Here is a 14,998-nt window from a genome sequence, read left to right as displayed (position 1 = left end):
AGCTACCTGTTTTCAGCTTACCGGATGCTTGCCACAGGAGGGCCTTTGGCTTTGGTTATTTGGTCAGCAGTCTTTACCTGACCCATGGGTCATGAGGTCCTTTAGGTCAGGGACTTGATCTTACCTTAATTTATATCAGAATTTTTGGCTGTGTAAGTATACATGGTAAGTGCATCCTCAAATATCTGTCCAGTCTGGCTTTTATTGGGTACCAGAGGAAGAAGATATGTGTCTGCGATCGTACAGGACAGGGAGAGAGAGATGAACTCAGGGTGCAGAAGCCTCGCACCTCACAGGGTTACACAGACAGTTAACATCTAAGGTGTTACACTCCAGAGGTCCACGCTGATTTGCTTAGCAGATTCTAAGGAGTGAAAATAGGCAGTGGCTTTGAATCCTTGTACGGCTGACATGTGTTATCTCCTCCTGAGTCACCTCCCTCATTCCCGCAGACAATGGTCTGTGTCATATTTTCACAAATTGAAATAATCATGACTCTCTACTGACTATCTGAAATGTAATGGACCCAAAGCTCACAAAATGAGCTGTATGAATGGTGTTGAGATTCAAATCACTTTCTTTTTTGGTACCAGGGATTGAACCCAGGAACGCTTAACCACTGAGCCACATCCCCAGCCCCCAGCCTCCCTTTTTTGTGGTGCTGAGGATTGAACCCAAGGCCTTATGCATGCGAGGCGAGCACTCTACCACCTGAGCTCTATCCCCAGCCTCCCTTTTTTGTTTTTTATTTAGAGACAGGGTCTCCCTGAGTTACTTAGGGCCTTGCTAAGTAGCTGAGGCTGTCTTGAACTTGAGATCCTCCTGCCTCAGCCTCCCGAGATGCTGGAATGACAGGCAGGCACCACCCCACCTGGCTGAACTCATTCTTTTGCTTGATATTACACAGGATGCCATCTGTCTCCATGCCTCAGGGCAGGGAATATACTCTGCTTGGCTTACTTAAGAGAGTGGCAGCAAGTACAGAATCTTCTCCTGAGCAGGAATCCTGGGGTGAGGATGCCAGGAGAAGATCTAGTTTAAGTTGCAGTTTTATCATTCTGCTATAATCCTTTAATGTATATTCTCAGGCTGTTCTGTTGTAGGTTTTCATTAAAGACAGGAAAGCATCACAAAAGAAAAAAAGAGAACATCTGATAATCTAGGATTTTTTATTTCATTATTATTGTTATATTTTGGACCCCAGGGATTGAACCCAGGAGTGATTAACCACTGAGCCACATCCCCCTCCCTTTTTATATTTTATTTAGAGACAGGGTCTCCCTGAGTTGCTTAGGTCTCACTAAGTTGTTGAGCTGGCTTTGAATTTACCATCCTCCTGCCTGAGCTGCTGAGATGACAGGTGTGTGCCACGGTGCCCAGTTTAGTCTAGAATTTTTTTTTTTAATCTCCCATTCTCATAAAACCTTACGGCATGGGTCTAGGGAAGGTCGTGTTGGTAATTTCATTGGAACTTGATGTGTACTGCATGTAATTCCTCAGAAGGTAAAAAACAGCAGAAACAGTCTTACAAACTTAAGGGATTAAACAACTAACAGGTCATATGGTCTTCCTCACTTGCACCCTTGAAATCTTGAAAGGGCCAGTCGCTCTTCCCCAGTTCTTTCAAAGCAGGTGCCTCCTGCGGTGAACAGGGCAGGTTCTGAGGTGGAGGAAGAGATGGGGGACTGAGCCTGTGGTGCCCCAGAAAACACGTTTCCCAGGCCATCTCTGGGTGCCCACTGGTGCTCAGGAGTTGGGTCGCTGGGTCCTCTAGTCCCCGTTTTACAGCTATAGTGTTCAGCTGAGCAAACATCTGGAGACTTCAACAACGCAAAGGACGGTGACGTTCAGGAGTGCAGCCAGGATTGAGAAATGGGCATAGGCTAGCCGGGAAATGAGACTGAAGGGGAAGACCTTGTTCTAGACTGGAAACCAGTCCTTCCACCAGGAGCTAGCATCCCGTTCTTGTCCAAGATGGGACCAAGCGTTTAGCCGCAGAGGCAGTAGTCCATGGGCAGCACGGGTTTGTGGGGACCAAGTGGGCTTGTTTTCCCTGCCACCGCTTACTCAAAAATCAATGGAACTTCCCGTCCCTCCACTTCCAAGAAGTCAATGAATTATTGTTCGCCAGCTCGAGGAGCGTTTGCCAAGTTTATAATATGTGGTTCAGGCCGTAATCCAGGAAGGTGCTGGTCAGATTAGGTAAATACCTATTAAGCCTATAGGATTACGCTCAGGGCAGTTCCGAGTGGGAGTGTTTTGCGAGCCACTTAAGCCTTCCCTAGGCCCTTTCCCCTGTCGGGATGGTCTTTTGTGTGCTTTAAAGGGCTTGCATCAGTATACACCCCACCCCACTGTATTTCATCACCCTTTTCAACAAATCTCTTGAATTATGAGGAAATGCATATTTATCATTATAATTATTATTTTCAGCAGTGATGCAGATTGAACCTAGGGCCTTCAGCATGCCGGGCAAGTGTTCTGCTACTCAGCTACACCCCAGCCCCCTCCTTTCTCCTCCCTCCTCCTCTTCCTCTAACCCTCCCCCTCATCATCTTTCTCTGTGCTGCTGGGGAGTGGAACCCAGGGCTTCACGCACGCCAGGCAAGCACTCTACCACCCAACTACACCCTCCTACCCTTGAGATTTATTTTTAGAGTTCAAGTTTCTTCTGTAGGTGAAACATTTATGGGTTATCCCCGAGTTTAGAAATACTGCTTGATTATGATTTAGATCCAGCACAGTTGGATGGATGGTGATGATGGAAAGCCCCGTCTGCATCATGGCATGAGGTCACACACAGCTCCTGAACCCTTGACATATGGCTAGTGAGGATTGGAATTATAGCTCAGTGGCAGAGCACTTGCCTGGCATGTGTGAGGCCCTGAATTGGATCGTCAGCGCTATATATAAATAAGTAAATTAAATAAAAGGTCCATTGGCAACTAAAAAAAAAAGGAATTCATACATATGTATTTGGTACCAGGGATTGAGTCCAGGGTGCTTAACCATGGAGCCCCATCCCCAGCCCTATTTTGTATTTTATTTAGAGACAGGGTCTCACCCAGTGGCTTAGGGCCTCACTAAGTCGCTGAGTCTGGCTTTGAACTTGCGATCCTCCTGCCTCAGCCTTCCAAGTTGCTGGGATTACAGGCATGTGCCACCGCGCCCGGCTCTGAATTCATAATTTTGTGTACTGTTAGTAGTTTGACTATAGATAGCCACGTGGCTAGTTGGCTAGGTTTAGAGAGCAATGGGATTTCTCAGCTATAGAAAGACTTTTAGCTCCTGACATTCCGTGGCTCGGCGGGGTCTTGCCAGGAAGCCTGCTTTGTGAGCACCCTCTTGTCCTACCCTGTTATACAGTTTGCCTTTTCGGACACGCCTGGGTAAAACCTGAGCTGTTCTCTGCCGAGGTGCCTCTTGTGTGTTCTGCAAATGGTGGGCTGCACGGTCCTCTTTCAGCAGATTAATTGAAAGAATATCAACGGCTGGGCTTGGGCTCCATTGTTCCAAGATCTCTGCGCCCTTTGTGCAAAGAACAGGAGAAATTTGTGTTATGACAATGGCTGACAAAATGTTTAACGAAAGCTGCAATTGGCAGGAACTAAATCCCCCCCCCCCCAGGTTCCTTTCCCCTCCAGTCTGGGCTCCGTACTGAAGGGTGCAGGCATGCCTTGGACAGCATCTGTCCTGCTGACAGATGAATTGTTTTGACAGGAGAATCTGAAACCTTCAACTGAAGACCCATTCAGATGTCGGGCCTGGGAAGGGGCGACCGTGTTCCTAGAAATAAGTGAGATGCTTTAGATGTGTGTCATGTCAGCTGCCACCTGGAAACAGAGCCCCGGCCGAGGTTTCCGCTGGTGAGCCCACTGATTGTTCCCGGGGCCTGAGATGAGAACTCTCACCCCTTTGTGCAGAGCGTCTTTCCTTAATTGATGAGAAATGAGTTGACGGTAAGAATATTGATCAAAGAATTAAAAAACAAAAAAAGAAAAAAAAAGTATTTAAAAACCTCTTTAACATTTTTGGGGGGGGGGCGGGGAAGAAAACACACCAGTGTTCATAACAGTGTTAGTCACAGTAGCAACCCAAATGTGTGGATGACTAGATACACAACATGTGGGACATCCATACAAAGGAAGATTATTGAGCCTTAAAAAGAAACTCTACATGTGTGACAACGTGGGTGGACTTTTTTTTTTCTTTTGGGTACTGGGGACTGAACCCAGGGGCACTTAACCACTGAGCCACATCCCCAGCCCTATTTAGATTTTGTTTTGGGACAGGGTTGAGCTAAGTTTTTGGGGCCTTGCTGAGGCTGGCTTTGAACTCACGATCCTCCTGCCTCAGCCTCTGGAGCTGCTGGGATGACAGGTGTGCGCCACGATCCGGGCATGGCTGGACCTTGAAGGCGCTGATTTCAGCAAAATCAGCCAGGCCCAGGAGGAAAGGTACCATCTGATTCCAGTTCCACAACGGACCTAGAGTGGCCGACTTCCAAGGGTGGTGGACACATGGGGCAGAGTCCCTGTTTAATGGTGCGGGATTTCGGCTGGGGATGTTGAGAAGGTCCTTGAACTGGGTGTTGGTGAGGGTTGCCTGACATGTGAACAGAGGCATGCACACAGCCCACTGAGAAATGGCTAAAATAGGAAGTCAACTTGATGTTGTACACATCTTACCACAATTAAAAATAAATCACATGGGGAGTTTTTCCTCCATGAAATGGGCCAACGAAACAGTGCCTGTGAGGATTGTATGTTTGACTGTAGAAGGGAGAACACAGTCAGTTATTTTCCTTGTTCCCTGATGGAGCATTTGAGGCTCAGCAGCTTGTTCTGGGTTTAGGGACCTCTTACTTCTTGAACTTGAATGCTAGGGCAGCTCCGTCCCGAGGCGGTGGCTGTTCAGGAGACACAAGCTTCTGCACTGGGTTTTCTCTGTGTTGCCCACGAGCGTCCGTCAGGAGACTCTGCAGGCAGCCCTGACACTTGTTCATACGTGCCTTTTCTAGTTCATTGAAACTCAAAAAAGTCCCTGCTTCCGGGCTGACCCAGCGGGAGCTCACGTTTCCACGTACACGGTCTTCCTCTCCAGGGCTCTGTCCTGGAATCTCACTGTCAATCCTGATGCTGCTTGGCCTCTGGATAATCATGTTTAGGGAGGACTCTCTTCTCAGCCTGCTCCAGGAAACAGAATGTTGACAGCACTTCTGGACTTTAGGGAGATGATGTCGGCTCTTTAAGGGAAATCAGAGAGGGTGTTGGGGCTGTGGATGGTTTTATTCTAAGTAGCTGAAGGATGTAGGTAGACACTTGCTAGGGAGGAAAGAGGGAAGTGACTTCAAAGCAGAACCCTCAGGGGATGGTGTAAGACCCCGTGAGTCCCAGCTCTACTCCTGGCCACATCGGGAGCCAGAAACAAGCCCGTCCCTCATAACTAACAGCCTCCTGAGTCAGTGGCCCAGATCAGGCCAAAAATTGGCAGTCTTCTGGCCAGATGTGGCTGGCAGACAGGTTTTGCTTGGCCTATCCTGGGTTACTTTTTGTGCCCCCGCTCCCTTAAGCATTTAAAAGATTCTACTGGGCATAGTGGCACTTGGCTATGATCCCAGGGGCTCAGGAGGCTGAGGCAGGAGGATGTGAGTTCAAAGCCAGCCTCAGCAACTTGGTGAGGCTCTAAGCAACTCAGTGAGACCCTGTCCCTAAATACAATATAAAAAGGGCTGGGATGTGGCTCAATGGGTAAGCACCCCTGGGTTCAATCACCCCCCCCCACCCCCCCGCCAAAAAAAAAAAAAAGATTTCCCATAAGAATTCATATTTTGAGCCTTTCTGGAAAATGAAGACGATTCACCTATCCTGGCTCTTGTTTCTGAAACTGAGAGCAAATGTCCCATTAGGTGTGCCCATGTCCTGGTCATTCTGCCAGCTGCACAAAGCACCCGCTCTTTGCATCTCTTGCTTCCATGGTTTCTGAGAGCCCTTCTCTCATGTCTCCTCCAGGTCATCTCTCACGTTACCTGTGATGACATGAATTATAGCCTGAGGCTTGCAGTACCTTTACCTGTAGAAATGGTAGCCACCATCCCCCCACCCACCCACCATGATAATCCTCTCAGAGTAGAAGAAAATCTCAGTCCTTTTTCTGATGTGAGGAATTCTCCCTTTGTGGGTTTTCTTTCTCAGGTCTAGCCTGTTGGTTTTCATGTACCCATTGATAAATACCCCGGAGTACCAGCAAGCTTGCACTTGACTTCAATATCTGGCTTTAAGAGTTATCACCTGGGCTGGGGCTGTAGCGCAGCAGCAGAGAGCTTGCCTAACAAGTGTGAGGCTCAGTGTTCAGTCCTCAGCACCACACAACGTTATGTCCATCTACAACTAAAGATATTTTTTTAAAAGTTACCACCTTCAGTCTTTACAGCCTCTTAATTTCTGGACAAATGGCCTTTAATTCAGGCTGTGCCACAAACACAGAGGTACCATTAGTTTCCAGTGCAGCTTGACTTTTATTTAGATGAATGTCTTCCATGTCACAGGGAAATGGCTCTCAGTTCTAGGTTAGTATTGATTGAAATGTCTCTGGAGTAACCTTAAAAGATAGCTGCCACTTCGGTGACGTTTTCAGAGGCAGACTTTAAACTCCTGATTACTGGGGCTGCTCATTGGCAGGAATGTCAGGGGAATGAATAGCTGAGATGGAAAACGTCAGCCTCCTTGGCCTGCTCGGGCTGTGTGGACTTACCTTTGGCAGCAGGAGTGAGAAGCTGGGGATGATTTAGAGATCACATCTCGTGGTTTCTGTCCCCAAAGGATGAAGCTGGTCTGGGGTCTGGGTCGAGGCTGTGATCAGAGAAGCTCAGCTGAGCATTGCCCCACCCCTTCTTGGTCTTGGAGGGTACAGCTGGGGATGAATGGGAAGAAAGGTGTGATTCTGCGCTTGTGAGACAGGTGGTACCACCCGAGAGGGCTGCTCCGCGGGCTTTCCCTGCCTAGGGTTCACACCAGTGTGAATGTCTTAACACCTGGTTCCCTTCTCCTGTGTGACGATCGCAGCATGGGGATCCTGGGCTCATAAAGAGCCTTATAATAAATTCGGAATCTTGTAGTGTTCTTTTTGTAAACAACCACTCCAACTTCAGCTTTGCGCTTGGGCAATTTTGAGTCCTGAATTCTTGTTTAGACCAGGGTTTCTCAGTCTCAGGATAGTATTGACACATAGGGCTGGATATTTCCAGCCCCTGCGCACAGTAGGATGTTGAATAGCAGCCTTGGCCTTTACCCACCAGACACCAGAACCACCCATTTGCCTCTGTCTTTATGCCAAAAATGCCTGTAGACATTGCCAGCTGTCTCCCCATGGTGGGGGGAGCGGGGGGCGGGGCACATGGGGGGATGGGGGTAAAAATCATCCCTGATTGAGAACCACTGGCTTAGACAATAAAAGGCTTGAACCACCTTTTCTTCATTTCTTTACTGCTGTTTGATGTTGATGCATTAGTCAAACATTGATAAAAAATGTCATTAGGAATAGCCTTGATATGCCGGTAAATGTTTGGAGCTAGAAACTACCATGCTAAGTGAAATAAGCAAATCCCCAAAATCCAAAGGCCAAATGTTCTCTCTGATATGTGGATGATGACTCACAATAAGGGGTGGGGGGAGAATAGAAGTTCATTGGATCAGGCAAAGGGGAATGAAGGGAAGGGAGGGGGATGGGAATAGGAAAGACAGTGGAATGAATGGGACAGAACTTTCCTATGTTCATATATGAACACACGACCAGGGACACTCCACATCATGTCCAACCACAAGAATGGGAAGTTAGACTCCATGTATGTATAAAAGAATAGCCCTGGACTTTTCAGAGTATTTGGTGCAGAGTATTTGGACCAGGACACCTTAATGTAGGTAGGGGTCTGGCTCACTTTAGGATTTCTTTACAGGTTGTTAGGTGATAAAATGGTATTGCTTGAATCCATTGCCCCAGGTGGTTGGCATGTTCATTGCCTGGCTTTCTGTGCCTTGTTTATGGATGCAAGTGGGCAGGAGAGGTATATCTGTAAATTTCAGTAGCAATAATGTTACTTAAAATAATGCATGAGATAATGGGAATTATGAGGGAGAGGGCTTGGATTTTTGGGGGGAGGGGTTAAGTGGGGAAGGATAAAATTTGTCAATTCGGGGCACAGTGCCAAGTATTGATTAATTTTTTTTCCTTTCCTTTACCAGAAACCTGAGTTACAACAAACTCTCTGAGATTGACCCTGCTGGCTTTGAGGACTTGCCAAATCTACAGGAAGTGTGAGTGCTTTCCCTAAATCTCTGTCTGGTTGGTAGAGGGGTGGAGAGATCTTGGAGAAAATCCATTCATTTTGCAGCATTCCTTACTCTCTGAGATGGGCAATGTAAGCCTGTGTGAAGGGGTATTTGCATCATTTTGACTTTACTGACAAATGAGTACAGTTGTCTGTGGTCTACCACAGTTTGAAAATATCAAATGGAAAATTTCAGAAGTAAACAATTCATAAGTTCTAAATTGATGTGAATTATTATGAGTAGTGTGATGAAATCTTGTGCTCCTTTGCATGGTTCATGATTTACCCTTTTTCCCATTGTATCATGCTGTATATCCTACCTTCCCGTTTGTCACTCAGTAGTCATTTCACTTTTCAGGTTGACTGTCATGGTACTGCAAGTGCTTGAGTTCAAGTAACTCTTATGTACCTAATAATGGCCCCAAAGCCTGGCTGTGGTTTCTTTTTAGAGTTGAACAAGAATTAAAATTGGGGCATTTCCTCTGACATCATCCGGGCTTCCACTTAACACTTCTTTGAGTGCCTTTTCTGTGCCAGCCACTGTCCTGGGTGCTGGGGGTACAGGATTGAATAAGACATGCAAATGGGGAAGGGGCTCAGGAGAGGAAGGTGGAGCACTTGACTCCGGCATAGAAATTTTGAGGGCACCCCAAACTCAGCAATCGAGGTAATGGCTATTTTGATGCAATGCTTTAAAAAAAAATCAAAATTAATCCCCCCTCCCTCAAATATCTACGAGGAGCAAAATATAAAAACTTTGAACTGAGGCAGAATCAGTACTACTGATCATTTTCCTGTTGCCCAAAACTCCAGCATGGCTTGTCATAGCACAGTTGCTGACCCTGTCTGGATTTAAACTTTTTGGATATTTTGTTTATCATGGATTTTGCTTTGCATTCCCCTGCCCCACCCCGCCCTTTACTAGGAATGAACCCTGGGGTGCTTAACCCCTGAGCCATATCCCCAGCCCTCTTTTATATTTTATTTAGAGACAGAGTCTCACTAAGTTGCTTAGGGCCTCGCTAAGTTGCTGAGGCTGGCTTTAAACTCGTGATCCTCCTGCCTCAGCCTCCCAACCCACCACTATTTTGACATTTAAAAAAAAGAAACATTATTTTAACACATTCTTTGTGGATGCTTCAGAGGGTGCTCTCAGCGTCTGTCTTGCCAGCTCCCTTGTTCTTGTTCCTTGCTCACACAGGCTTTCGACTTGCATTGGGTTTTGCTCTCTTGACCACCAGCCTCTAGTTTCCTTGCTTCAAGAATTGAAGAGTGGAATCCCCCCACCCCCAGCACTGCCTCCCTGAGTGGGCCTTGTAAAGCCGAGGTCATCTATTACAGACACAGTAGGGCGAAGTGGGGGGGGGGGACCCTCGTTTTAGTGGCAAGCAGAACTGGGTTTTGACATTTGAGTTCTGGTTCTGCCCCTTGGGGTTCTCGTTTTGAGTCTGCGTCCCTGGACAAGTGACAGCTCCTCGGTGTTTCCTTTGCCTCCTCTGTGCCATCGACACAGTGACACACGATCAGTATCCTTGTAGTTATTAACTGAAGATGATGTGCGGGCCCTGGCTATGGCAAAGGCTCACTGAGTATCATTTCTCTTCGGCTGCTTTTGGAACTGGGCAGCCCTGGCTGAGTGCTAGTTTAGAAACACATTTTTGGAGACTGACAGGTTGAACCTTTTACCTACCGTGACTGCCTCCTCTCCCTGGTGCCACTCCCTGGACTCTCCGGAGATGGTGCCCGGAGCAGCAGAACTCCTCACTGAAAGCCTGTGGGGCTTTCCTGCGGGAATTCTGATACTCCTGGAGATTGAAGGAGGTGTCAGGGGTGAGTGGTGGGGAGATGGGAAAGGATATGGAAGAAAAGACAAAACAAACCAAAAAACCCTCAAGAATCACAGTTGATACCCCATTGCATCAGAATTAGCTGGGCCTGAGCGTTTCCCAGGGGGCAGCCAGTTCTCCCAAACCCTGCGGAGTGTCAGAGCCAGGGCTGGCAAAGGAGCCGGGGGTGGCTTAGCAGCGGTTTAATTCTGGAGGCCCTTGAGCCACATAACACTGTGGGCTGGTTAGAGGGAGAAAGCCATTTGGAGGCTCTTGGAGGACATGGGGGCACTTAGACAGCTGCTTCCAAGCCACACGGTCTGCACTGCCCACAGCCCTGAGGGCCCACCAGGGAGGGCCTCCACCCAGGGTGCTGGACGCCGAGGCTCTTTTATAATAGGAAGGCTATTTATATAGTCCTTGGTGAAAACGGCGCTCAGCTCATGTTACTGCTGCCTGGCTGAGATTGCTTGCTGTGGATACCCCTATGTGCTCGCCAGAGCCACTGACCTAAAATGTTCTAAGGGGCGAGGAAGCCTAGCCTGTGTCCCCTATTGGGTATTTATGGCTCGCTGTGCTGCGAGCATCTAAGGCTGCATGCACATGCGTGAGGAGAGCGCATGATGGTTGTATGTTGGGCACAGGTGGGGAAGGGATTGCTCTAAGGCACTATTTTTGGCTGTGAATCACTACCACCTGCTAGGCATTTCCTACGTATCTGTATCCTAAACCTTTATGTTTCATTATTTCAACTGTAACCTGCCCAAACCCTATAAGGCTGGCACTTGTATTATTTTCATTTGTTGAAAAGGGAAACAAAGGTACTGCAAGTTTTGAGAACGAGGAGGTATGACTTTAAAACACAAGCTGGCTGGGCTCAGTGGCTCACGCCTGTAATCCCAGCAGCTCCGGAGGCTGAGGCAGGAGGATCGCGAGTTCAAAGCCAGCCTCAGCAACTTAGCAAGACCCTAAGCAACTCAGTGAGACCTTGTCTCTAAATAAAATATAAAAAGGTTTGAGGATGTGGCTCAGTGGTTCAGTGCCCCTAGGTTCAATCCCTAGTACTAGAAAGAAAAAGAAAAAAAGAAAAAGAAAAAGAAAACCCCAAACCAAACTAAAACAACCAAAAAAAAAAAAATGCAAGCTGTGTAATCTCTTTGAAAAAATCCCTTTTCTGCCAACTCTGTCTCAGTTCCTTCTTTTGGGGTGGGATGACCATTCCTATTTTCCTGGCACTGGGTCTGTGTTCACCCTGATTATTGTATGCACTTGTTAAAGTGACCACAGCCAGTCCTGCCCATGTCCATGGGTTTAATGGCCATGGATTCAACCAACCTCTGATTGAAAATATTGGGGAAAAAAATCACATATACAAACTTTTTTCTCCCTGTTGTTATTCCCTAAAAATACAATGTAACAACTATTTTCATAGCCTTTATGCAATGTTAGATAACATTCGGAGTGACCTAGAAGTGATTTAAAGTGTATATGAGGATATGCATAGGATTTATGCAAATACTGCTACAGTTTTCTGTAAAAGTCTTGGGCATAGTTTGGTGGAAGGGGGGGGCGGTTCCTACAGTTAACCCCACAGATACCAAGGGAGAGCTGTATATTCTTTGTCATTATTCAAAAATAATTTTAGAAATTATGTATCATGAAGTCTTGCTAAAGCAATTATTTAGTATGTATTATTCTCCAGTAGCTAAAGCATAACCTCAGTTATTAATTCTCTTGAAATCATGTTCCTGTGTGCTCCTGATGGCTTTCTCCCTCTTAAGAAACAAAGCCAAGCTGATGTGATGGTGCATACCTGTAATCCCAACTGCCCCAGAGGCTCAGGCAGGAGGATGGCAAGTTCAGGGCCATCCTAGGCAATTTAGGAAGACCCTGTCTCAAAACAGGGGCTGTGGCTCAGTAGTAGAGCACTTGCCTAGCATGCATGAGGCCCTGGGTTCAACCCCTAGTACCATAAATAAATTGGTTAATAAGGAGAAAAAAAAGAAGGGAAATCATAGTTCCAGCCCACCTCCTGACTTGATTGTTAGTAGTTGGATCTGTGTCTCTAGTTGGAAGCAATTGAAACAAACATTCTGCCTACCAAGAACAAATTGGCGAAATAAATCAGCAAAGAAAAGGGTCCTTTTTTTAAAAAAAAAACCACTCATATCAGCAGAGGACTACTCTGCAGCTGGATGAAGAACTCCTCAAGATATATTACTGAGGGGAAAAGAGCAGTACAGAATAGCCCACAAGACACAAGCGTTTGTGTAAAATAAAAACACATGCACATCTCTCATAGCCTGCAGCAGGAGGTTCCTCTTGGAGGCAGGCCAGGAGACTGAAGGATACGGGAACTTTATTTTTCACTGTATACTCCCTGTATTCTTTTCTGAAATGGTTTGAAATCTTTTCTGTGTGCCTCTATCAGCTATTCAATCAATAAGTCTGGTAAGGAAAAAAAAATGCTATAACCCCATAATACTCCTTGGGTGGGTTTTATATTGTTGGTTAAAAGCCAAACTTCATTAAGATAGTAAACGATGATGATGTACTGTGAAATGTCCTTTTGAACATTTAAATGTAACTTTTTCCTTGAGCCGAGCTAAATAAGTGTAAGTTTGGGGAGAAAACTCAGGGACCCACAAGTCCCCGCTGACCTTAAGGATCGAGTGGGTCAAGGTCTTGTCCGGGTTCTGCCCTGGGGTCAGGCAACCCTTGCAGCCCCCACTGACCTAACTTACACCTCCTTCCAGCTCCTGGGTTGGGCCGTGATTCATTGTCTGATACATTTGAGGCACTTCTTGGTCCTGAATCATCAGGAAAAGTTTTATAGAAGCCAGATATTTCAGCAAGAGTTTTAGGGCCTTTGATGGAAATCAGCTTCGTTTGGGGGCTGGAGAGAAGAAATTAAGGTTGGGAGACGGGGTGTGCGAGACTGCATAGCCCTAGATAGTAAAAAGATTCCATCAGACACCCTCCTTAATCCCGAAAGTTTCTAACTTCGTGGAGACGCCTAAACACCCCGAGTTGCCTTTTCCCTCAAAGCTCCGGCTGTGTGCTATTTTTGACCAGTCTCTATTTCAGTCTGGCTAGAAGCTCTCAGAGTCTCAAAGCTGAGTTTGGCCTCTGTGGCCTCCTGAGGATCTCATTCTCCTTTCAACAGGGGATGGATAGAGGATCGGGGAGGGAGCCAGTGCTTGGTGGAGCAAGTAGATGTCCACTGCACCAGCAGTTTTTTTTTTTTTTTTTTTTAAATTAGAAACCATCCCAAAATAAGCAATCCGTGCAGTTCCTCTCCTCTGAGCTCCAACTGTCCTGTTCCTACATCAGGCGGCCCTGTTGAGATTAGAGCCTGCTATTTCTGACCCAGCCTGTGGACTTGGGGATACTCGTCCACATGGATGCCCCATTAATCGGTAGCCCTGCCCCACTGTCCCTGCGTACATAGAACATAAAGCAGTTCTGTCAAGATGGGAAATGTCATCACGCCCTTTTTCTCCATGTTCCTTTATTTCTGTGAAATTGGGGTGGAGCGATTTGTCATATGTACAGTAGGTGGCCTGAGACCAGGCTCATTAGCCAGAGTTTTTACATACTCACTTTTAGGTTCAATTTCAAATCAAGGCAGGAAAACAACTTCAATGTTACCTAAGGGATTAGGAGCTTTCCAGCCAGCCCCATGCTTCTTGGCTTGTTTGCTCGCTGCTCTCTTCTCTGATTTGAGGTCACTGTTCATCTCTTGGCCATGTCCCCCTGGCCGGTTACTTAAACTGACTTGGGAAATGAGTGTCATATAGGAAACAGTGGTAGTACCTGGAACCTAACTCAAAGTTGTTGTGATGATCACTTTACATAATACACACAGGGGTTTCGCTACAATCATAAAGAAACAAGCCGGGCGTGGTGACGCACGCCTGTCATCCCAGCAGCTCAGGAGGCTGAGGCAGGGGGATTGCAAGTTCAAAGCCAGCTTCAGCAATTTAGTAAGACCCTAAGCAACTCAGTGAGACCCTGTCTCTAAATAAAATACAAAAAAAGGGCTGGGATGTGGCTCAGTGGTCGAGTACCCCTGCGGGGGATAATGATAATTAAAAAAAAAACCAAAAAAAAAAACCAGAGGATAGTAGTTAAGAATCCAGATTTTGGGGCCAGATTTCCTGGGCCACTGCTATTTCCTGTTAGTGATGTTGGTCCAATTATTTAACACCTCTTATTTCAATGGAAACGTTCCTGGGACCCACTTCTAGGGTCCAAAAGATGAGTCCATAGGCTGAAAACCTCTTAGAGCTTCCTCTGGCAGATAGTAAGCCCTTTGGTAAGTCATCTGCTACTCTTCTTATTACCTCATCTTCTGTATGAGAGTCAACCTCTAGGAGAGACCTTGGTGGTAGCAGGCGTCTGAGCTGAGCTTTTCTTGCTCTGGGGAAACCCGAGGGTGTCCTCTCGTGATAAGTGTGCTCATAGATACTGTGAAATTTTCCTGGTCACGATTAGGACTGATGGAGAGTTTTCAGTACCGCGATGGGAAATGGATCCCGCAGCAGGGTTGGGAGAGATAAAAGGTAGAAGCAGAAACCATCTGATTCAGGGGACCGTCAGATAACAGACTGTTAAAGTAATTAATTGCCTATTTCAACACACAAACAAGGGCTCTTTAAGTGGAGAAAGGATTTGCCACATGATACAGATCTGCTTTCTCTTTGCCAGATGCTTCAGTCATGAAGCTATTGAAACAGGCATTCTGTGTCCTACGGCCCAGTAACTGCCAAGCCTCATCCCTAACCGGCTTTGGCACCGAAGAAAGCAACGGGATAATTCAAGGCCTTCCTTTCTTTCTTTCTTT

General features: G+C 46.6%; 1 protein-coding gene across 1 annotated transcript in view; it reads left to right on the top strand.

The window, feature by feature from the left end:
- Window positions 1–14,998, top strand: part of Lrig1 (leucine rich repeats and immunoglobulin like domains 1) — a 120,797-nt gene that overhangs the window by 38,860 nt on the left and 66,939 nt on the right. The window contains exon 2 of the mRNA XM_015494541.2: window positions 8,241–8,312. Coding sequence (XP_015350027.1) covers window positions 8,241–8,312 — 72 coding nt within the window. The remainder of the gene's footprint in view (window positions 1–8,240; window positions 8,313–14,998) is intronic.

Source organism: Marmota marmota, unplaced genomic scaffold (assembly GCF_001458135.2).
Source record: "Marmota marmota marmota unplaced genomic scaffold, marMar, whole genome shotgun sequence".
In the NCBI taxonomy this organism is placed as follows: Eukaryota; Metazoa; Chordata; class Mammalia; order Rodentia; family Sciuridae; genus Marmota; species Marmota marmota.
The sequence above is the reverse complement of the archived record's forward strand: the minus strand, read 5'-3'. Positions and strand labels throughout refer to the sequence as shown.